This window comes from Mus pahari, chromosome 8, assembly GCF_900095145.1.
Source record: "Mus pahari chromosome 8, PAHARI_EIJ_v1.1, whole genome shotgun sequence".
NCBI classification, from domain to species: domain Eukaryota; kingdom Metazoa; phylum Chordata; class Mammalia; order Rodentia; family Muridae; genus Mus; species Mus pahari.
The window spans coordinates 9,979,277-10,001,606 of record NC_034597.1 but is presented as its reverse complement, the minus strand read 5'-3'; the positions used below and the strand labels follow the sequence as shown (position 1 = coordinate 10,001,606).

At 43.3% G+C, this 22,330-nt stretch overlaps 1 protein-coding gene across 1 annotated transcript in view; it reads left to right on the top strand.

The window, feature by feature from the left end:
* Positions 1–414: 414 nt before the first annotated feature.
* The window catches only part of Ube2e1 (ubiquitin conjugating enzyme E2 E1), a 47,918-nt gene continuing 26,002 nt past the window's right edge, over positions 415–22,330 (top strand). The window contains exons 1-2 of the mRNA XM_021203516.2: positions 415–607; positions 4,745–4,795. Coding sequence (XP_021059175.1) covers positions 456–607; positions 4,745–4,795 — 203 coding nt within the window. The 5' untranslated portion in view covers positions 415–455. The remainder of the gene's footprint in view (positions 608–4,744; positions 4,796–22,330) is intronic.

Sequence of the window (22,330 nt, the reverse complement as noted above, 5' to 3'; positions counted from 1 at the left end):
GCGCGAACTGTCAGCGCGGCCCGGTCCCCGCGGGGACCCGCCCGCCCGGGGCGCATTGTGCGCGCCGGCCTGCGAGCGCAGCCCCGCGTGGCCGGGCCTGGCCGGGAGCCGTGTCCCCGCGGCCCACGCGGCCCACGCCGGGCTCGCTCACCCACTCTCGCCGCCCGGCTCGCCCGGACCTCGCCAAACTCGAGCGGACGCCGGGAGGCCTGGGGGACCGCGGCGGCGGCGGCTCCCGGCCCTCCCCGGGCCGCCCCCGCGCGATCGTGGCCCCCGTGTCTCTTCGGCCGGTGCGGCGGTGGGCCCCGAGCCTCTGCAGGCGGCGGGGGCGGCCCGGCCCGCGCCCTCCTGACAGCGGAGTTCCTTCCCTCTTTGCAGCGCCTGCATGGTCTGTGTTTCTGTTTTGTTTCCTCCCCCCGCAGGGGCCGTTCGCGGGGTGGGGTGGGGGGTTCGCTATGTCGGATGACGATTCGAGGGCCAGCACCAGCTCCTCGTCATCTTCGTCCTCCAACCAGCAGACCGAGAAAGAAGGCAGCACCCCCAAGAAGAAGGAGAGTAAAGTCAGCATGAGCAAAAATTCGAAGCTCCTCTCCACCAGCGCCAAGAGGTATCCGACTCCTTTCTCCACAGGCATCCCAGCTTCCCGGTGGCCTCGTGCTGCATGTCAGGGAGGGAGGCTTCAACGACGTTCTCTGAGTTCTGGGGCAGGAAAATGGGGCATGGGAGTCCCACCTGTTTTCTCTACTGCTCGCTGCCTCTGGTTTTCTCAGTGCCCTTGTCCATACGCAGGAGTTGTGGTTGGCCTCGTCCGTTTCTTGTTGAAGTTTCAAGCATCCTCAGTACTTTTATGAGTGACTCTCAATGTGATTTCAGTCTTCATCCTAGTAATCACGAAGCTCTGACTTCCCGGAGGCTGTCACCATGCTTCATTATTAATAGTGCCTTACTGGGCAACTCTGTCAAAACGAGTTCTGACCATCTTTCTTCCTCTTCACCTGTTGCAGGGGTGGTGTTTTCTGAATAGGGTTTTCTCCATACATTGCTTAAGGAATAACTATCTCCCATTAGCGGTTAAAAGAAATTTATGTCATGTTTTCTGGCAGAATTTGAAGAACATTTGCCTGTTTGGAGGGTTAAGGGAGATGAAAGAATCAGTGAATAACTGTGAAATTATTTCAGTTATTTTTGGATTTTTTTTCTTTTCTGTTTAAGAACTTCAGTCTGACACTTTTCAGAAAGACTTGTTTTACTAGACAAGGTCTCTTTTGGCCCAAGCTGGCCTTGAACTCAGCACTTCTGTCTCAGCCTCATGATTGTTACAAAAGTCAGCCACTTACTATACCCAGCGATAATCTCTCTCTTGTGTAAAGAAACAGGTGGATACCTTAAGTCACGTTCTCTAGTAGATACCTGGGAGCCCCCTCCCCTCCCCTTTCATAATCCCTTCTCTTTTTGTTGAGATGGTTGGCCATAGTAAGGAACAGAAACTGGGCTGCTGGGGAAGGGCATTCTTTAAAGAATTTTAAATGAAATGGGAGGTCTAAATGGCTTTGGATCTCTCTGCTGAGTAGTGAGCCTAGAACTCACAGATTGTCAGCTTGTTCTGTTGCTTTCCCTGACCTGAAATTCAGAAACTTGGTATGCTGTCTTAGTGACCTAACTGGACTGATAGAGTAACTTCAGCTCATTTTATATGGTTACTGTTCAGGTCTCGAGAGAGATATTGATGCTTTGGTAAAATTGTTATCAGTTTCAGTGGTTTGATTATATCTCAGCCTCTCCAGGGTCTTTGATGAACCCCTGTGAATCTCCCTGAGCCTAGATTCTACCGTTCTTGCTCAGGATGGCCTTTCTCGATCAATCCCGGCCTTAAGCTCTCTGTTCTACTTTTGACCTGTCCTGCCTCAGTGCAGGACATTAGCTGTGATGTCAGTGGGGGCTTTTAAATTGTGCTAGACATAAGGAGAAAATGCACAGGTATAGGAAGTATATGCCTTTTGTCAATATAGTACAAATAAATAGATTTTCCCATAGGCACAGCTTGTGTATGCTAAGGAAGTTAGAAACTTAGTTCTGGGCATAGTGATACACACCTTTTGTTAGCTCAGCCCTTGGAAACAGAAACAGACAGATAGATGTCCTGTGAGTTCCATGAGAGTCTGTCTCATGAACAAAATGCCAAATAAAAAAATGTAAAATGAACTGTTTGGTACGTCAGATGGTAGTGTGTGCCGGGCTAGCAGGTGTGGAGCACCATCAGGGATGGTGGGTAGCACAGGCCTGAAAGCCCAGGAGTGTGCCAGGCAGGATCAAGTCAGAGTTTTCCTTTCTAAACCCTTTGGAGGGTTCGGAAGACGCCAACTATAATGCACTGAGCCCTGCTGATTTTTAGCTGGACCTTTTTCTCCAGTATAAGGGAAAACAAACTGAGTGTTGACTGGAGAAGTTCCTACCCTCAGAAAACCTTTGGGAGTGAAGAACAGTCCTGCCATTCTTTGTCAGCCTGGCCGATGAGAGACTACTCAGAAACAGCCGGGAAAGACACAAGTAGACATGGCAGCTGGGAAATGGTAAGCGATGGTTTACCTGCAAGCCAACATGCAGTATGTGCCTTTTAGTGCAACAGATTTAGACTTGTAGATTCCTTGTTGAAAGAGTGGCTATTTGTGTTAAAGGAAAGCTAAGGCTATCATCGAAAGGCACAAAGTGAGAAGGGTATCTTAAGAAAGAATGAAAGGGAAATTAGGATGGGGGTTGGAAGTTGTTGGGAAGGGCGTGTGTACCAGGAGATGATGTGGAAATGAAATCTCCATGGGCAGGCTAGGGGATTCATTCACTGTGGAGGTTGTCTCTGGCAGAGGAGAGCACTGACTGGTGGGAACTGTGCTGAGCTAGACCCACATTTTGAACAGGCCTTTGAATCACTTGCAGACCTTGCATCAGTAGTCTGGAATTGCTGCAGATGGTGGTGTTTGAGATTCAGTGAGTAAAACTGCCTGGGATTGGACTTTAAAAACTTATAATTTTATGTGGTATCTGTGGATTCAGGCATGTCAAGGTACATGTGTGGAGGTCAGAGGCCAAATTCTTGGAGACAATTCTTTCTTGGCATGTAGCTTTGAACTGCGGTCATCAAGCATCTTTAGATGTGAGCTATCACCAGCCTTCTTAGAAGCTTCACCTTCTAAGCATTAAAGCAACAATTTGTCCTTTTTACAGCTCATGGGGACACATTTGCTCTCTGACAGATCTGAAAATTATCAGTTCCAACACATACAGGAATCCGGAAACTAGTCCTCCAAACTAACATCCAGTTGGGAATGAAACACTAGATGCAAACGTATAGGGACTGAAGTGCTTTCTGGAAGTGGTGGAATTTAGCAGGACACTAATAATGTCAGTAGACACTGGATGTTCCAAACTGGACCACATTTGTAGGGACAGGAAGTGCTCTTCAATAGGAAAGTTTGAAGAACTTCCCCAGGCACCACTCAATTTGTTTTCCTTTTAATGTGAGAGAAGTACCAGCTAAAAATGTCAGTGCATAATAGCAGGTTTCTTCTTACCCTCCAAAAACCTTTGGAAAGGGAAAACATCCATTGTCATTCAGACTGCCGGGTTTGAGTGTTGTTATTTTTACTAGCTGCCTTGATGGATTTTTAAGTTGTAACAACAGCCCGTTAGGATGAGAAGTTATACAAATAGCTTTCCGTAGAAGAGGCAGCTTAAGGCCCCAAAGTTTGTCGTTTTAACTGGTGCCCTCGGCGGCGTCTGGGTTAACAGAAGAGAAGACAAAGGCCAGGGCCGGGTGTGAACTGTCAGTGGCTTCGGCCTGAGCGTGGGGGATGGGCTCTTTGTGAGGTGCGGAGATGCGGGTGCGGGTGCGGGGTGCGGGCCTGCGGCTGCCCGAGCAAGCTGTCCTCGCCCGGGCAGCCGGGAAGTCGGGCTGGGACCGGGCCGGTGCTCGCGGCGGGTGTAGGTGGCCGTGCACTTGTGCGAGGCGCCGGGGGTCCTGCTGCCCTCAGCTCCACCCAGCACTTCCTGGGCTGCTCGACCCTTGACGGCGGCGGTCACTGGGGCCCGAGCGGCCATATTGGCTTTGCCGGCAGGCCAGGGCTCCAGGGTGCGGGCAGGGTCCGGGTCTGAGCGGTACTGGCCTGCTGAGGGCGCTGATGTCCCGGCCTGCGGGGGGCGCCGGTGTGCGGGAGGGGGGGGGGGGGGGTCCTGGCCTGTGAGGCAGTCCCTGGCTGACGGGGATGGGAGGTACCTGACCGGGGTTGTGTGGTCTGCAGGGAGAATCAGAACTATGGGCCTGACCTGGGGGTGCGGCTGGTGTGAGTCACTGTTTGTTTAGCGTGCCAGAAGGCCCAGTACTTCAGAGTTCTGGTTCTGGGGTTCGGGGACAGGAGGACCGGACCTGGGGGAATCCCAGGGGAGACTCACCTCAGGATAATGACTTTAATATCCATTCACGGGTGAGATACTGGGAAAGCTGGGGAAGTAGCAATTGAGAAAATTTTAAACTGTTTAAATGGAAAACACCGAGGCCAACTGCCCTAGTGTGCTTGGCAGTATTGGAAGCCCTATGCTGTCAGGGGTGAGAGAGCTCAAGCTGCTCCCCTGCACTGGGACGTCTCCCCAGCCTGGGACCTCTGAGTATCCTCTACTTCCTCGGTGCAGTAAGGTGGGCTGCTGACCTGATTCTGGAAGGGCCTCCAACTAACTTTGTTTCCTGATCTCCCAGGATCCAGAAGGAGCTGGCAGACATCACTTTAGACCCTCCACCAAACTGCAGGTAAGCTGCATATGGATTGTTAGTAAATTCTCCTAACTTCTGTCTTGTGTTTTCTATTAGAGAATTTTGCTTTTCTTCTATGGTCTGTGCATGGTTTGGTGCTAACATCAAATGAAATGTAAATGTATATATGGGTGTGGCATGTAACAGGTTAAGGTACGTTGAGAAGTGATGGATTTTCATGGAGTATATAAACAAAATTGAAGTTAGGTAAAGGAGCATGCCTTTTTTTAATTGTAGCTATAGGTGAGATGTCAGCCTTTACACATGCAGTTTTGGGGCATGTTGTGCTAATATTACTTTGCTGGAATAACCTTAGATGCTGGAGCGTGCAGTGAGAACAAGCTGGTCCTCACACCAATGCCGTCATATTATTGAATTGACTTTGCAAAGCAGTTCTGGAAGTAACCTGTGGCTTTAGTAGTATAATTTTTCTCTAAATTATAAATTTAAACTCTTAAAAGGTGGTGTTCTTTGTTGATATTGCTTAATCCAGTGTGAAGACAGTTTGAAGCCAGCTTTCAAAGGATGTCTTGGCCACTTGGCTTTTTTTAAAATCACCAGTTTTCATTTCTGAGTCAAGATGGCAAGAAGTCATGATGATTTGTGTAAACTGATATTTGAATCATGGAGGTCTAAAAAAATCTTAGAACCAGGATCAGCCTTGAATGGGAGGTGAGGTTTCAGTGGTGCTTTCAGTTCATATGTAGGAGTTCCTGGCAAATATTCGTGGATATACACAGCAAGTATGTGCAGACATTCAGGGTGGAAGCTAACTGAAGTACTTGGCTTTTAGCACTCATGTTTTAGTCTGTGTGTGACTACATGATGTGTGCCTGTGGGGGCTAAAGGACAACTTGGTGGAGTTGGTTGGTCTCTCCTACCTTTGTGTGGGTTCTCAGTGTAGACTCGGCTGCCAGGCTTGAGCTGCAAGCATCTTCCCCACCGCCATCTGGACCACCCTGACACTTCTATTCTGTATGGAGTTGTTGTTCTATTATGTATGGAGTTGTTCACGTGTTGGTCAGATTTGTGCTACCTTTTGAAATTTTGTCCTGATTTGTAAGAAAGTTATTTTGAATAGTAGGTACTTTTTGTTTTTCTTTTTCTTTCCTTTTCTTTTCTTTCTTTCTTTCTTTCTTTTTTTTTTTTTTTTTTTTTTTTTTTTTTTGAGACAGTATTTCAGGCTGGCCCCAAACAATGTCTAGCTGAGGGTAACCTTGAGCTTTTCATTCTCCTGTCTTTACCTTGCCCCTAGCGCCGGCATTACAGGTATGGGGTGCCATGTTGGCTTTATGCCAGGCTAAACTCAGGACCTCATGCATGCATGCTACCAACTGAGCTACATCCCCAGAAAGATACTTTAAACTAGATTCTTTAACTGAGCCCCTAATTATTCTCAGAATTTCTTGTGTGGCTGATCATTTTTCAGTGTTTGAGAAGTAGAGAAATATTAAGAGATAAAAGCCCAACGCGTCCCTTGGTTGTTTGTGTAGAATCACAGACATTCCCTACGGTAGGTCTGTGCTGTAGCTGCTACTGCTATTGGTGTCGGCTCCCTTGTGTGCATCTCTTGTGAGTTCAAACAGCTCTAGATGATCAAATTATAAATAGTAGCTTCAAACGAGTATCAGTTATTCAAACATACAGTGGCTTTCTTGTGGGTAAGTGCTATCAGATTTAAAACTGTAAACAATTTGAAGATTTTCAGGAGATAATCATTCCTTAGAAGAAGGAAAAGCACACTTGTCCACGTCTCAGCATGGTTTGTCTCTGAGAGGTTTGTGTTTCTGAAGCACGAAGGACTTTTTATCTTTGTGAGTTCTCATAATCACGCCTTCAAGCTGAAATCTTTGAGCATTACCTATCACTGGGGATTTACCATCCCACTGCATGGTAGGTTGGTAAACCTTACTACTCTAAAATGTTTTGGGAAGAGAGTGATTTCCAAGAACATACTAGGTATCTTTATTTTTCAAAAGTGTGTGTGTGTGTGTGTGTGTGTATATATATATATATATATATATATATATATATATATATATATATATGTTAAGCTGCACTTTATACATAGCAACTGCTTTAATGTTTGGAGGTATTCTCCACTGGATCTTTTAAGTCAGTAGTTCTCAACTTTCCTAATGCTGTGACACTTTAATACAGCTCCTCATATTATGGCAACCCCCAACCATAACATTATTTCTGTTGCTACTTTGTAACTGTAATTTTGCTACTGTTATAAATCTTAATATGAATGTCTGGTATGCATGATCTTTGCTATGAGACCCCTGTGTGACAGGACCCAAAGGTTGAGAACCACTGCTTTAAGTGGTAATGAATCTTGACTGCCTTCCTAGTGTTATCACCCTGTGTCATGCTGTGATTTCTGTCTTTGGCTCTTGTTTCAGTTTTGTGCTGCTACCTGTATAGAAGTTAAGACCAGTCTTTAAAATAACATTTATTCACGTTGTGTGTGGGGGGGGATATACATGCACCACAGTGTGTATAAAGATGTCAGGGGACAACTTGCAGAAAATGGGTCTTAGAGACCCAGACTATCAGGCTTGGCGATTAAGTGCCTACCTGTTGAGCCATCCTACCTGACCCTCTATAAGACTTAACTATTTAATATTTTGATGGCCTTAATTGTTGGAGACAAAACAGATAATGTAGCTTGGATACTTTTTGAAGTCAGCTTCTAATTAAGATGTGTGAATTAAATGATATATATATAAAATGATACATTAAAATTTTTTTCTGGTGTTACCCTCAGCATAAGTACTCAGTCCTTAATAGTGAGATTGTAGTTTCATCAGTTATAAATAATTGGTTGAAATAAGCTGAATAATTGGTTTTCACCCTTTCTTGGACTTCTTTCTGTCAGTATCAATGTGTAGATTTAAATTAGACACATTCTTTGTTAAAACACAGCAGTGGCACACAGTATCCTCCCAGTGGTCAGCTGCTTGGTATACAAGAGAGCTCCTCTCCAGGGGAGGCGTGCTGCTTGTACTCACTACTGTCTGTACTTAACAAAACAGTTTGCATTCCAAGTTACTGACCTTCAAACCTTGTGTGAGTTGCAGTTGCTAAATATGTTGCATTGTATTTAGATTTTTTAAGTATAAATTATATATACACATGTATTTCTGATACGGGTTTGTGTTAGTGCCCATGGAAGTCAAAAGAAGGCATTGATTGGTTCTGAGCTGCCCATCATGGATTCTGGAAATGGAATTTGGGTCCCCTAACATATCAGCAAGACTCTTAACTACTGAGCCATCACTGACCCCTGGAAACTTTTAAAAATATAAATTGATTTATATTGCCATGTAAATTAAATATTTACTTTCAAACATCAAGCTGTTTAGTGGTGTGTATGAATCTCTCTCTCTCTCTCTCTCTCTCTCTCTCTCTCTCTCTCTCTCTCTCTCTGTCTGTGTATGTGTACATAGTGAGTTAACTATTTCTGGAGTTTATCATGCATTTGGTTATGCTTTTTATCTATCATTGGCTCTTCTTTTTAGGAGGAAAATACTGTTTTGATTCCTGTAACAATTCCATAAAGCTTGCTCTGTTTAAGATAGAAGAATCATGCCGTCTAGAAGCTCATGGACTCTGAGCCACTAGTATCACTGTGTAGCTGTTATCTGTAGCCCAGCTCATGCTTTGCTGTAGTTGGATGACTAAACTTGAGTGTTTTGGACAGTGAATTTACTCATCACAAGTGACATATTTTGCCCAAGTCTTTTCTACTTTAGTTTTGATAGGAATGTCTATATTATAAGTAAGCCTCTAGTACAAATGGAAACCTAAAATTCAAAATTTTGATTGGTGTTATTTCAGATAAAGTATTTTTGAGAAGTCACTAAGCCTTTTAAGCAGGGGAGAGTAAAAATAAATTCTTTTCTTTATATAATGTTATTATACTTGACGAGTGTTTTATTTTGTCTATTTGAATATGTAAAATTGAGTCAGTGCCTTCCCCACCAAGAGTTGTGTTGCATAATCAAAGTTTTTTTCTTTTAAAGATTCTTTGAGGTGAAACAATATCATTAACAAAATAAAACAGAGTTGGAGGACAGCAAGGGATACACAGAGAGACCCTGTCTTGAAAAACCAAAAAGCAACCAAACAACCAGAAAAGCAGTGCATCTGTCTCGTAGTTCTCAGCCGTATGATCTTCTCTGCTAAGAGGGCCATTGCTTAACTTGCCTGCCTTTCAGTGTGTGGATGTCCACCTTGGTTTGAGACAGCCTCATATAGTTCAGGCTGACCTTGAACATGCTACTTAGTGGAGGATGACTTTGAATGCCTCGTCTTCCTGCCTCCACCTTCACATACTGAGATTACTGCTTCATGCTAGCACACCAGTTTTTAGAGACAGGTTCTTGCCTAATGGTAAGAAGTTAATTATCACCGAAGTTTCTGTATACCGGACCTGGATAGTGTCAGTAGTTGTACAATGTTGTAAATGTAATAATGTCACTGAATTGTACACTTAGAATGTTAAAATGCTAAATTATATGTAGTGGGCTTGTGTATATAAAACCACAGTAGTACTGAAGAGATGATTCCGTTTGAGAGGGCTTGCTGCTCTTTAGAGGACTGGGGGGGGGGGGGGGGAGGGGAGTGTCCCAGTACCTATGTGAGAGGATTCAAAACCACCTACAATTCTAGCTCTAAGTGATCTAATACTTTCTTGTGGCCCTCACTGGTACCCACACTTCAATTACATAGAAACATACACACAAATAAAATAAATTAAAACACAGTAAAAACAATATTGTTGTTAAATGTTGATTTTAAAAAATTCTTACAGCTTAAAAGGTGATACTAGTTTTAGGTAAAGGTGCCTATATTCTCTGTCAGGACCTTATGTGCTTGTTGTATTTGAAAAGGAACTACTTTCAAGTGGTTCATAATCTATTAAAGGAACTAAGAAAGTATTGAAGTAATCACTACCAGTGCCTTGGTGTTGGGGCAGAAGAATGAGAGATAGTTTTGCCCTTGCTGTGCTGGACCACTTAGTCATCTAGGAAGATTTCAAGAAGAGATGGGAATCGGGTTGAAGAGTGAGGTGTAGACTCACTGGAGGAACCTGCTAGTAAACGTGGTAGAGAGAGCTATCACATGGTGGGTGAGCCTTTAACTGCAGAATACAAAACAAGGGGGAGGGTGTAATAAGAGTAAAATTTGAGCTCTGTCAAACCAAGGGTTTTGAATTTCATTTTATAGACTTTAGAGAATCTTGGAAACTTTTGAGTGGGAAATGAAATGTTTATGAAACAATTTGACAGAGACAAGGACGACTTGAGGCTGTGTAGGTAGCAGTGAGCTTTGAGTTGGTGCAGTAGTGCGGGTAGAGGCCAGAGGTCTTGGGAAACAGACAGCAGCAGCCTTGAACCAGAAGAACCAGGAAACTTGCCTATTGAAGGGAACAGGCTCTGGATTTGAGTAACACGGAAGCTAGGACAGGAAAAATGGCTTAGAGAGGCAAGTTCTCTCTCTAAAGTTGGTCTGTGGATCATGTACAGTATGCTGCATGCTGCTGCCACAGAATAGACCATGATTGTAGTTTGATTGTATATTTGAGTATTTTTAATCACTTATTGAACTTTCAGCTCTGCCTGCTTTTAGGTAGGATTAGGCAAATTAAGTAGATTATACATTCTCCAAGAGGCAAAGGCAATGACTTCTGTCTTTGATTCTGACCCTTCATGTTTTCCCCAGCTTTTCAGTTTGAAAGAATTCAAATCTACAAAAGACATTGAGAGACTAGGGTAATAAACTTCAACTGTTTATGGAAACTTTACATTTGTATCATTCTTAGTTTCATTGATGATGTGATGAATATCATGGCCCAACACCAACTTAGGGTAGAAAGTCTTTTATTGTAGTCTATTACTAAGACACATCAGAGCAGGAACTCAAGTAGAAACTCTAAGGCCAGTCTACCTGAATTACTTCTAACCAAGGAAATACAACAGAAGAAGTCACAGAGGAGTTTTGCTTGCTGGCTTATGCAGGATAATGTTTAGTTAGCTTCCTTAGACAGCCCAGGACTGCCTGGCTAGGGGATGCTGCCACCTGCAATGGGCTAGGCCCTCCTTGTAACAATCAACAAGGTAATTCCCTACAGACATATCATTTTGACCTAGGTAGTTTCTCACTTGAGATTCCCAGATGATTCTAGGTTGGCAGCCCCAGTCAAAGCTAACCAGGACACATGTTTCTTTGTTTACTTATCATAGAATGTGGATGAAAGCTGCTTCCATTAAGTGGCTAAGTATGCTCAAGTCAAAGGTGCCAAGACTGATGGTGACTTTCCACATGAGTTTTGAAAGCTTTTGATGGTGAAGTGTTTGAGATTCTCTGGGAAGAAGGGGGTTAGCAATTATGTTCTAAAAGCTGGTCACATACCATAGTAACAACAGCACAGGGAAGACTGAGGCAGGAGGATCATGCATTTGAGGCAATTCTGGGCTACATAGCAAGTTCCAAATAGAACTTGGTGTTTCTGAGGAATATATGCAATGAAGGACAGGTAGAGAAAGAGTATCTGGAAAAAGAGGAAGCCAAGAAGCAGGAAGGGCTGCCATGGCCCTGTGAGACAGAAAGAAATTTAATGACTTTTGAGTGTGTGTGTGTGTGTGTGTGTGTGTGTGTGTGTTTAAATAGACCAAGAGAGGAAAGCAAACAGAAGGATGGAGGGATGAGAAGATGGAACATTTTTTAAATAGAAAAAAAGAGGGTGGTAGAATGTGGAATTGGGGCTATTGGTAGAGAGCAGGAAAGCTGACCACCTGAAGTTTTTGTGGTGGGACAGCTCTCAGTGTCGCAGCATTCCAGCACTAAGAAAATAGCATCTGCCCCCCTGCCTGCTCTTTCCCACAAGACTTTAAGCTCCTTTCGGAACAGGGGCTATTCTGTCTCAGCACCCCTATGATGCCTGAGAAATGGTTGATCATCACTGAGAATTCAACACAGAATGGCAAGTGTAGACCTGGTGGTTACCAGAGCATCTTATTCCATTCTTTAGGAAACAGTGAAAAGAATAATAAACTGGGCTTCCAGTTTCCTAAAGCTGTTCCAAACAGTTGGTGTTAGAGGTGCTGGAACCAACCCTCCTGAGACATCTCATGCACTCTTGTCACCAGGAAAGTGAAATAGGGCTTACATAGGAAACTGTTCTTAACTCATCCTCATACTCAGCCATGCCCTAAGTGACACAATGGAGGGCCTGGTACCTGGTGTAGTTTGTCCTCACCCCTGGGCACCTCCTCCTCTTGGAGGCTAGAAGCTCTTCAAACCTCTGCTTAAGAGGCTAATTAATGCAGGAGCTGCTATATTCAAACCATGTTTTCCTTTAACATATGCATATGACTGTGAATAGCTTTTCAGAATCCATATCATATGGGGGAAGCCTGGGGCAGTGTCCTGCTCAGAGTTATAGAAACGGTTTCCTCTGCCTGTCATAGAGTGTGTGAACTTGAATGTAACAAGTTGGTAACATGACAGATGAAAAGAGCGGGGCTGATGTCATCGAGCTCTTCCATATTGTTCAGAAGCAGCTTGACCACAAGTATCACATCCGACTCCTTCAGGCCTATGTCAGTGCTGTTTCATGTAATAATGTTGTAGTCCCAGTAGGGCTCTTAGCATTGATATGTTGATCGCGAATATAGTCAGGACTTTAAGCGTTTGTGTCTGTTTAAATGATAGATGGAAAGTTTATGTGGGGTATACCCCTAGTAAATCTTACTGAAAGAGACTTGAACTTGATATGATATATCATACCTCTAATGTAAGCACTTGGAGTCTGAGCCAGGAGGATTGCCTTGAGTTTGGGCATAGCCTGTGCTACAGTCTCACTCTGTCTCAAAACAATTAAAAAAAAAAAAACAACCTTTAGAAAAAATAGTTTGGGATAATCTTATAAGAAAAAAAAAAAGGTACAGAGTGGCAGCAGTAAACTGTGTTGAGGACTGCCATTGCTCTACAGGGCTAAGCCAGAGCTCGTGTCTGTTGTGGAACTTGGACTTTAGTAGGTGTCTTTTGTTAAGGTGTTTATTGCTGCAACTTGGGGTCATACTCCATTATTGAGAGAAGTCAGGTCAGGAACTGAGACAGACTGTGGAGGGCTGCTGCTATTTACCTGGCTGGCTTCTCATGGTTTGCTCAGACTGCTTCCTTGCACAGCTTAGAACCCTTACTCAGGGATGCACCATCCATGGTGAGCTGAATTTTCACACATCAATCATTAAATCAAGAAAATGCTCCACATGCTTGCCCACAGGCCAGTCTACCAGGAGCAGTTTCTTAATTAGGTTCCCACTTCGCAGATGACTCTTGTATCAGGTTGACATAAATCTAGCCAGCACAGTGAGCAATACAGACAAGCAAGTAAAGGGATTTGTACACTTTGTGATGTGATGGCTGGTAGGAAAGAAAGGCGTGGAGTACAGTGGTAAAGGATCACTGGGTGTGTGTGGTTGGGGGGGGGGGTGTGTTCTAAATACACTTAAGCAAAGTACTCAAAGATGAAAAGAAAGGAAGAAGGGAGTATTGAATACCTGAGGCTCAAGTACATGCTCTTAACCACTGGAATGTCCTTCCAGCCCCGGGATCTACTTTATTTTATTCTTGAAAGAGGGTCTTCTGTCTTGTCTGGAGCTTACTGTTTGGTGCAAGCTAGCCTGGAACCTGTTTCTGCCTCCTGAGCAGTAGGATTAAAGGTGTGTACCACCATGCCTGGCTCCCAGGACCCTAAACACACCTGGTAAGCTTCCTCTTTCTCTTGAGCCAACCGTACCAACTTTAGATTATGTGTGTTCTCTTGGTCTTGCCGTACCAACTTTAGATTATGCGTGTTCTCTTGGTCTTGCCGTACCAACTTTAGATTATGCATGTTCTCTTGGTCTTGCTTAATTTCATTAGTTTGGGGAAATGTTTGGAAACAGGAGTTGGGGTCATGGAAGCCTTAGCTGCTGCCCAAGGCAAGCAGATGGAAAAGGTGGACCACAGGTATCTTGTCTGCAAAGGGATTTCATTACAGTCTCATTTAAATTTCTCCCATTATCACAACCTTGCCTTCTCTGTGGGAATACACTTCACTTTTAGAACATAATTTACTGGAATTGGTGTTATAAAATTTTATTTCTTGGCAGAGTTTACTAGAGCACATCCTCATAGAAGATCATTCAATTGGTTTACATAAAAGACCCTCAAAGAAAACATTTGTTTTATTACAAGCACCCGAGAGGCTTTCTAAAACAGGAGTGATAATATTCCTCTAACCTAAGTAAATATCTCATAATGAATGTAGCTTCTTGCTTATAGTAATGTCTGCATAGCACCTGGTAGTGGGCCGCAGCTTTGCTTCTGCTGCATTGTCCTCTGTCCTGACTGCATAGCTCTCTTGGAGAATATCCTTGGTCACATCACTTCATTCCTAGAGGGACTGGTATGGTACCTTGGGGTGTTCTCTCATGCAGGGTAGGTGCCACAGAATGATGAGGGCCCCCTAAATGTCAGTGAGGATACAGTTCTTGTTCCAACTGGAACCTGGGATTGGTGTCCATCTTCTCTGGATTCTATGTCCCCAATAAAACAGATTCTGCTTTAAGTCTTTTAGTCTTACCAGTTTATAAATGTGAAAGCATACTAGAGTATGTGGCATCTGCAAGTTAAAACATGTCTGTGGGTGAAAAGTAAAGGTGTTCTGACCTTCAGCTCAGAGTTTTCAAGTGGGAATGGCAGCTCTCCCTCTCTTCATTGTCTCTCACTTTCCCTATGAGCTGTGCAAGGAGTTATGGAGATGTGTTCTTTGCTGTGGAGGCTTAATGAACAGAAAAGTACTGCTGTCTTTTATCCATGTGTCTCCCAGTGACTGGTACTGTCTTGTTTTTATTTCCCAGAGCCACTATTAAAACCTTTCTACACTTAGTGGCTTGTTGGGGTCCAACTGTCATTGGTTTCCAAAGGTATGTGAGTCCATCCAGATAGACCCTCTGGAGTCCCCTCTTCCAGTTCTGAATCTTGCAGTGCCCTTCAGGCCTCTGAAGGGACCCTAATCTGAGCATGGTACATTTGCTTACTGCCATTTTACCTAAAGAACATTAAAAAATAGAATCCTGTTACACAGTGAGCTGACCCTACTCTCCATATACCTAGTAGCATTTTCCTTTGTGCTTGGAATCTTTGTCAACCATGCTTAATTTCTATGTTTCTCTCTAATATGCTCCCTTCCTTTCTATTCCTTTAAGAAAATTGTGGCTAGCCAGTTGGATTATCTCAGAAATTTCTTATGAACATGTTCACTTAGCCAGAAAATTGTTACATTTGAATTTTCATGCAGATAAAACTTGATGTATCTACCCATGATTATAGCTCTGTATTCGAGTGCTTGTCTAGCATGTGTGAGGTCCTATGTTCAATGCTTACCACCACCACTACCACCACCACCACCACCACCACCACCACCACAAACAGACAGACAGGCAAAATGCAGAAGCCAGGTAATAGTTCAGTGGCTAGAGTGCTTGTCTAGCGTGCATAATGCCCTAGGCTTGATCCCCAACACCAAATAAAGTTGGTAAGTGGCACATGCCCTGTAATCCTACATCCCAGAGGTGGAGACAGGAAGATCTGAATCAAGGTCATCCTTGGCTACATAGAAAGTTCAAGCTAGCCTAGGATATTGGAATTGAAACTCCATCATAACAAAAACTTCTATGTACCAGACCATACATGTTAATTCTCAGGAACCTAACCATTCATAACATTGTTTAGACCTCAATAAAAATATGCCACATTAAGCAGGGTGGCATATTTAAATTTAATTTTTAATGAAGATTTGAAATACATTAACTTACCAAATACTTGCCATTACATCGTGAGAGTTGTCTGTTAAACAGCAGCTTGCTGGTCATTCCAGTTAAGTTGTTACTGCTTTTGAAATTGTTTTGAGGCCTCACATGATTGTCAGTGATTCAACTGGAGTGGGCAGCAGTCTCCTTCCTACTGTCTCACCTGTAATTTGTCTGTTTTTCCTTGACCCAGTGTGAGCAGTATAAATTTTTGCAGTCCTGTTGCTACTTCAGTACAGGCTGCTCTGGGTTCCTTCTTCCCATGGCCCATCTGAGGACAATGACTTCTTGAAGTATATTCCCACTCATTCTAATATTTACTGAGGGATTACTGTTATGCCACATATTCTTAAGATAGCCCTGGTAAAGATAGTGTTCCAGTGATTGGGAGCATTCATTCATATAGAGGAAGGGCAGTAAGAGAAACCGGTGTCTCCAATAAAACAGTTTCTCCTTAATTTACTGTTGCCTTTTTTTATATGTAGAAACACATTCTGTATTGTACAAAGTAACTTCAGGTTTACTGCACTAGGAGCTGGCCAGTTACGGCATTGGCTAGTGCCATTGTCAGAGAGATGACATTGAATGATAAAAACCCAACCAAGAGGAAGGCATGATGAGCCAAATGGCAACAAGTAGAAAAGTGGTAAGTGTGAGGATGGCCAGGGTGGCTAGCACGGTAGAGAGATGGACGGGCAGAGGCATGGAATTCTCTTAGTGTCATTAGCAAGCCCATGGGTGGAACCCTGCACAGAGGCCTCAGTACCATTGTCCCACATCTGAAGAAAGACACATACTTAATTATTTGCTGATTTATTTGAGATTTTGACTTCTCTTTAATATTATTACATTTGGGTTTTGTTTTCTGGTTTTTGTTTTTTTTTTTTTTTTTTTTTTTTTTTTTTTTTTTACATAGTTTCAAAAAAATCAGGGTATATTTGCTGTGAAGAGACACCATGACCATAGCAACTCTTATAAAGGAAAATGGTTTTGTTTAGGCTGGCTTACAGTTTCAGAGGTTTGGTCCATTATTGTCCCAGCAGGAACATGGCAGCATGCAGGCAGATATGGTGCTGGAGATGAACCTGAGTTCTACATCTTGATCTGAAGACAGCAAAGAGAGATGTGCCTCAATGGGCCTAGCTTGAGCATAGGAGATATCAAAGTCCACCCCCACAGCGACACACTCCAACACAAGTACATGTCTTTCAACAGGCCACACCTCCTAACAGTGCCACTCGTTGTGAGTCAAGCATTCAAACACATGAGTCTATGGGTGCCATACCTATTCAAATCAATACACCCTGCTTGCTATGTAGACCATGCTGGCCTCGAATTCACAGAGGTCTGTCTGTTTGCCTCTATCTCCTCAGTGTTGGTAATAAAAGTATGTGCCACCATGCCTGGCTTTTATTCAGAGGGAGAGGAGAGGAAGGAGAAGAGAAGAGAGAAAAAGAGGGAGAATTATAGAAGTTGGTTTTTCATCTCTACCATGTTTGTTCTTGAGCTCAGGTTGTGCTCCAAATCCTAATTTATAAGAGCAGATTATAAGTTAGGCATGGTCCACTCAGGAGGTTGAGGCAGAAGGATCATCTTCCAGGCCTGGCATAGCTATATAATTAGACCTGTCGTGAGGCAAAACAAAACAGAAGAGAAGAAGGGTGGTTGAAGAGTGTGGTTACCATGTTGGGTGGCTCACACCACCTGTAACTTGATTGTCTCAGTGTGCCCACAAACATGTACGTACCATACATACAGAAAAAGTAAAAAAGGGGCTCAGCCGTTAAGAGCACTGACTGCTCTTCTGGAGGTCATGAGTTCAAATCCCAGCAACCACATAGTGGCCCACAACCATCTGTAATGAGAAAACAAATTTAAAAACCTGTGGGCCAGAGGAGCAAGCGGGGCCAGAACAAGAGGAAGAAGGGAAGGGGGGCGGGGGAGTAAAAAATTTTAAAAGCAAAACCAATTCCCTCAGATAACAGATTGTGGAGATAGTCTGTAAAATTTTTTTAGTATCTATTCATTCATTTATTTTATGTATTTGCATGTCTTGTCTGCATACCAGAAAAAGGCATCCTGTGGGGCCACAGTAATAGATGGTGTGAGCTGCCATGTGGGTGCCAGGATTTGAACTTAGATCCTGTGAAGAGCAGCAGTGATCTTACCTTTGGAGCCATCTCTCTAGCCCTTCCCCCATCTCTTTGGTTTTTTGAGGCAGGCTTTTACTTTGTAGTTCTGGGTGTCCTGAAATTCACTACATAGACCAGGCTGGCTTCAAACTCAGAGAGCTTTGCTTCCAATGCGCTAGGATTAAAGGCATGTACCACCATGCTTAAATATTTTTATTAATAGTTTTACTGATTTTTTTCATGTAACAGATTTGGTTTTGTAGTATCTAGAAACTTTAACAATAATTGAATACATTCTACCAAAACTTTGTGTCCCTACCTGTGACAAGAAATACAGTATTGCTCAGTGTGCTTAGCACAAGGACTGGATGGGAGAAAGCACCTTGTAAGACATGTGAGGCTCTGTGTCAACAGAGCCATTGCTTGGGTCCTGCTTGCCTGACGTCCTGGTTATCCCTATCCCTAAAGGCAGCTGGAGTCCAGCAGTGGGGGGAAAAAACCCACAGTTGGCCTTCTACCTCTTCAAAGTAGATGCAGCTGAGACTTGCAGAATGGACATGACCAATCTGGACCAGGGACTCTAGGGACCAGGAGACAGCTCGCCAGAATGCCTACTAATCTTAAAATGGTTACTTGTGACAAGAAAGTACAGTGGGAATCCTCAGTTCTAGAGAGAGAGAGAGAGAGAGAGAGAGAGAGAGAGAGAGAGAGAGAGAGAGAGAGAGAGAGAGAGAGAGAGAGAGAGAGAGAGGTGCGTGCGTGCGTGTGTGTGTGTGTGTGTGTGTGTGTGTGTGTGTGTGTGCACTCAAGCAGCATGAACAGCACTCTGGGATTGTAGTCGGACAGCCTGGTTTATGTAGCACTGGGGATCAAGCTCAGCCTCATTTATACACTGGTATACCCTCACAAAACCCAGTGAGCTCCATCTCCAGTCTCAGACCTACTGGAGGTTGCTATCCATGTGAGAAGAGATGGTGGTGGAATGGTAATACAGTCATTCTTATATGTGTATTTGAGATTTCAGGAACTGTTCAGTTATGAGCTATAGAAAATGACAGCATGAAATGCTTCTTACTGGTGTTGTGTTGGTAAGAAATGACATTACTTGATGCTCTCCAGAGGACCTGAGTTTAATTCCCACCACTCACATTGGTAGCTCACAACTCTCAGCCACTCTAGCTTTAACCTGATGCCACCACATATACACACGCACAACCATGCACACACAGATTTTAGAAAATTACATCCTTTTTTGTTGTTGATGATGGTGCTTTGATTTGGAACAGGGTCTCATGTTGCCCAGCTAGCCTTGAGTCGCTGGGTACAAGAATAGCCTTTATGTGATCCTTCTGCCTCTACCTCCCAAATGTTGGGATTACAGATGTGTCACACTTTGCCAGGTGGGATCAGTTTCTCATTATTTGCCTGTCTGTCTCTCTGTCTCTGTCTCTCTCTCTCACTCTGTCTCTCTGTCTCTCTCTGCTATTAAACAAGTAAGGAAAAGACCATGGTGAAATTTTTTTCATTTACTTTTATACAAAGGTTTGTCAGTCTGGAGACCTAGCTCAGAGGTTAAGAGTGCTCTTCCAGAGGTCCCGAGTTCAATTCCCAGCAACCACATGATGGCTCCTAACCATCTGTATGAGATCTGGTGCCCTCTTCTGGCATGCAGGGCTGTGTAGAGAGATCCTGTTTCAAAACAGAGAAACAAAAAAATCCAATAGAACTTAGCCGATGATAACATTGAACCTTAAGAAGTACATCAGTGTGGTTGTCATTTGATAGAAGGAATGCTTTCGAAGGTTAAGTGGCTAACTCAAGTCCCTGGCCTCCTAAGTGTACATCAGTGTGGTTGTCATTTGATAGAAGGAATGCTTTCAGAGGTTAAGTGGCTAACTCAAGTCCCTGGCCTCCTAAGTGGGGGTGCTTACAAATTTGGTCTCTGCCCTTTAGAACTTCATGCCTTACCATGTACTGTGCATTGTGCTGTCTGTTTGTGGTTTGCAGTTGTAAACCTCACTTGGAGTTGCTGTGTTCTGTTTTACTCATGCATAGAACTCATGCGTGTATGTAAAGTTTAAGAGCCACTCAAGGGTTTTCATCGGAGTGGCCATATCCTTCTGGTGCTCTCTAATGTATGTTAGTTTCACAGTGGTTTTCTGGCACTAGACAGGTATCATCATATCCTGGGGCTTGGAGCTCACTACATAGATCAGCCTGGCTTGGAACTCATAGTTCTATCTGTATCTCCTGAATGCTGCACTTAACTATGTAAGCCTACCTTGCCTGGAACTTGCTATGGAGAGAAGGCCAGACATCTTCCTGCCTCTATCTCTCGAGTGGTAGGGTTAAAGGCTTATTAATACACACAGCTAGACCTAAGTTTTGTGATTGGTTTGTTTGTAGGTATTTTTTAATTCGCTTTTAATTTTGTTTTAATTAAAAAAATTTAAACTACATTTATTTATTTTAGGAGGTTATGTGACTTAGTGGCAAGTGCCTTTAACCACTAAGTCATCCTTCAGGCCCAAATCTCTGAGTGTTTGGTGCATTTAAAAGACAAGAACAACATTTTGAGACTGAAGTTAATGCTCAGTGATTAATAGCACTTGCTGCTGTTACAGAGGACCTGAGTTAAAATCCCTGCATGCTTTTGGCTCACAACCACCTGTAACTCCAGGTCCAGGAGATCTGGTGCCCTTTTCTGTCTTCCTCAAGTACCAGGCAGACAGTGTTCATGTATACATGTATGCAAAATATTCATACACAGAACCAAAAATAAATCTTTAAAATATACATGTAATCTTTTTACTATTTAAGAAATTCATACAATGTATTTTGATGACAGTTACTCCCTACAGTAATCCCTCCCTTCTCCCAAATCCACCCTGTCCCAAGTTGGTCTTTATTGTTGTCGTTTTTAGATAGGGCCAACTGTGTAGCCCTGGCTGGCCCATGGGCCCGGTTAGCCTCTGCCCACGCAGGCCTGCCTGACTCTAGCCTCCTGAGCTCTTGGATTAAAAACTTGTACCACTCTGGTTTGTTTTATTTTTAAGTTTTTATTGTACCTAACAGCTGAGGCTATCAAAGAAAATTGGAATGATTATGCAAACAAATTGTAATAATTGTTCTTAATTTAGCTGTTCAAGTTGAAAGTGAACAAAACTTGGATCTTCAGATTTAGTCTTTTATTTAGAAACAATTTGTTTAGAAGCTCTTTAAAAGATTTAGTTTTATTTCAGAATGAGTGTTCTGCCAGTGTGTGTGTGTGTGTGTGTGTGTGTGTGTGTGTGTGTGTGATGTACATCATGTGTGTGCCTGGTTCCTGAAGAGACCAGAAGAGGGTGTCAGATCCCCTGGAACTGGAACTGGAGTGACTGACAGTTGTATCCTGTATGTAGCTCTAGCTATCCTGGAACTTACTACGTAGACCACGCTGAGCTCAAACTCACAGAGATCTGCCTGCTTCTGCCTTCTAGGTGATGGGATGAAGGGCATGTGCCCCAATACACAACATCTTAGACATTTTAAATGTATGGCTTTTTGTTTGTTCAGTTCTTACTATTATAGCCTCGACTGTCCATGAACTTGGGATCTCTGACCCCAAGTTAGAGGATTATAGACATATATTGTGTATTGGCTTTTAGTCTTCATTTTTAAGAAAATATACAGTGATACTGTGTAGATCAAATTGCATATGAAGACAGCAAGTTCATTTGGCTGTTTGCAGACACTGGTTGAAGCAGTTGCTTGGTGTGAAAATGAATCGCAATTGTGACTAAAATTATAAACTAGGTTTTGAGTTTGTGCCCATGTGGAGAATGAAAGTGTGGATGCTTTCAGCCTGGGGCCAGAGATGAAAGGTGTGAGCTCTATTGTAATTCTCTTCCATCCAACCCTTAGGCATCTGATGTAGTAACTCCTAGTCTTGCTCCTGTCCCAGGCTAGAACCTCACAGGGTCTTCAACAAGGGGTCCAGATAAAGTTAGAGAGATGATGATGATGATTGGTGGTGGTGGTGGTGGTAGCTCACAGTGGTGTGTAACCCTAAAAGTAGAGTTAATAGCTGGAAAGACTTTCTGTTCTGTTCCATAGGCTTTTGAAGGGTCTGATGTGAGCTCATGAGAGGCAAGGAACCAGAACTAATAAAGTAAAGAGATCTAGATAGAACATGGGCAGAGGGACTGGTGAGATGACAGCGGATAAGAGCAGCAACTGCTCTTCTTCTGAAGGTCCTGAGTTCAAATCCCAGCAACCACATGGTGGCTCACAACCTTCCATAAGAAAAATCTGATGCCCTCTTCTGGAGTGTCTGAAGACAGCTACAGTGTAAACACATATAATAAATAAATAAATAAATAAAATCTTTAAAAAAAAAAAAAGAAGGTTGAGAACCACTGGTTTAAATTGTATGCATGGAAACATATGAATAATTAAAAAAAAAAAAAAAAGAACATGGGCAGAGAAGGGAGAGGAAAAGAGCACCACTGGTTTTGTGTCTGCGGGCATAGATGGCTTGCTAGTGTAGAGAG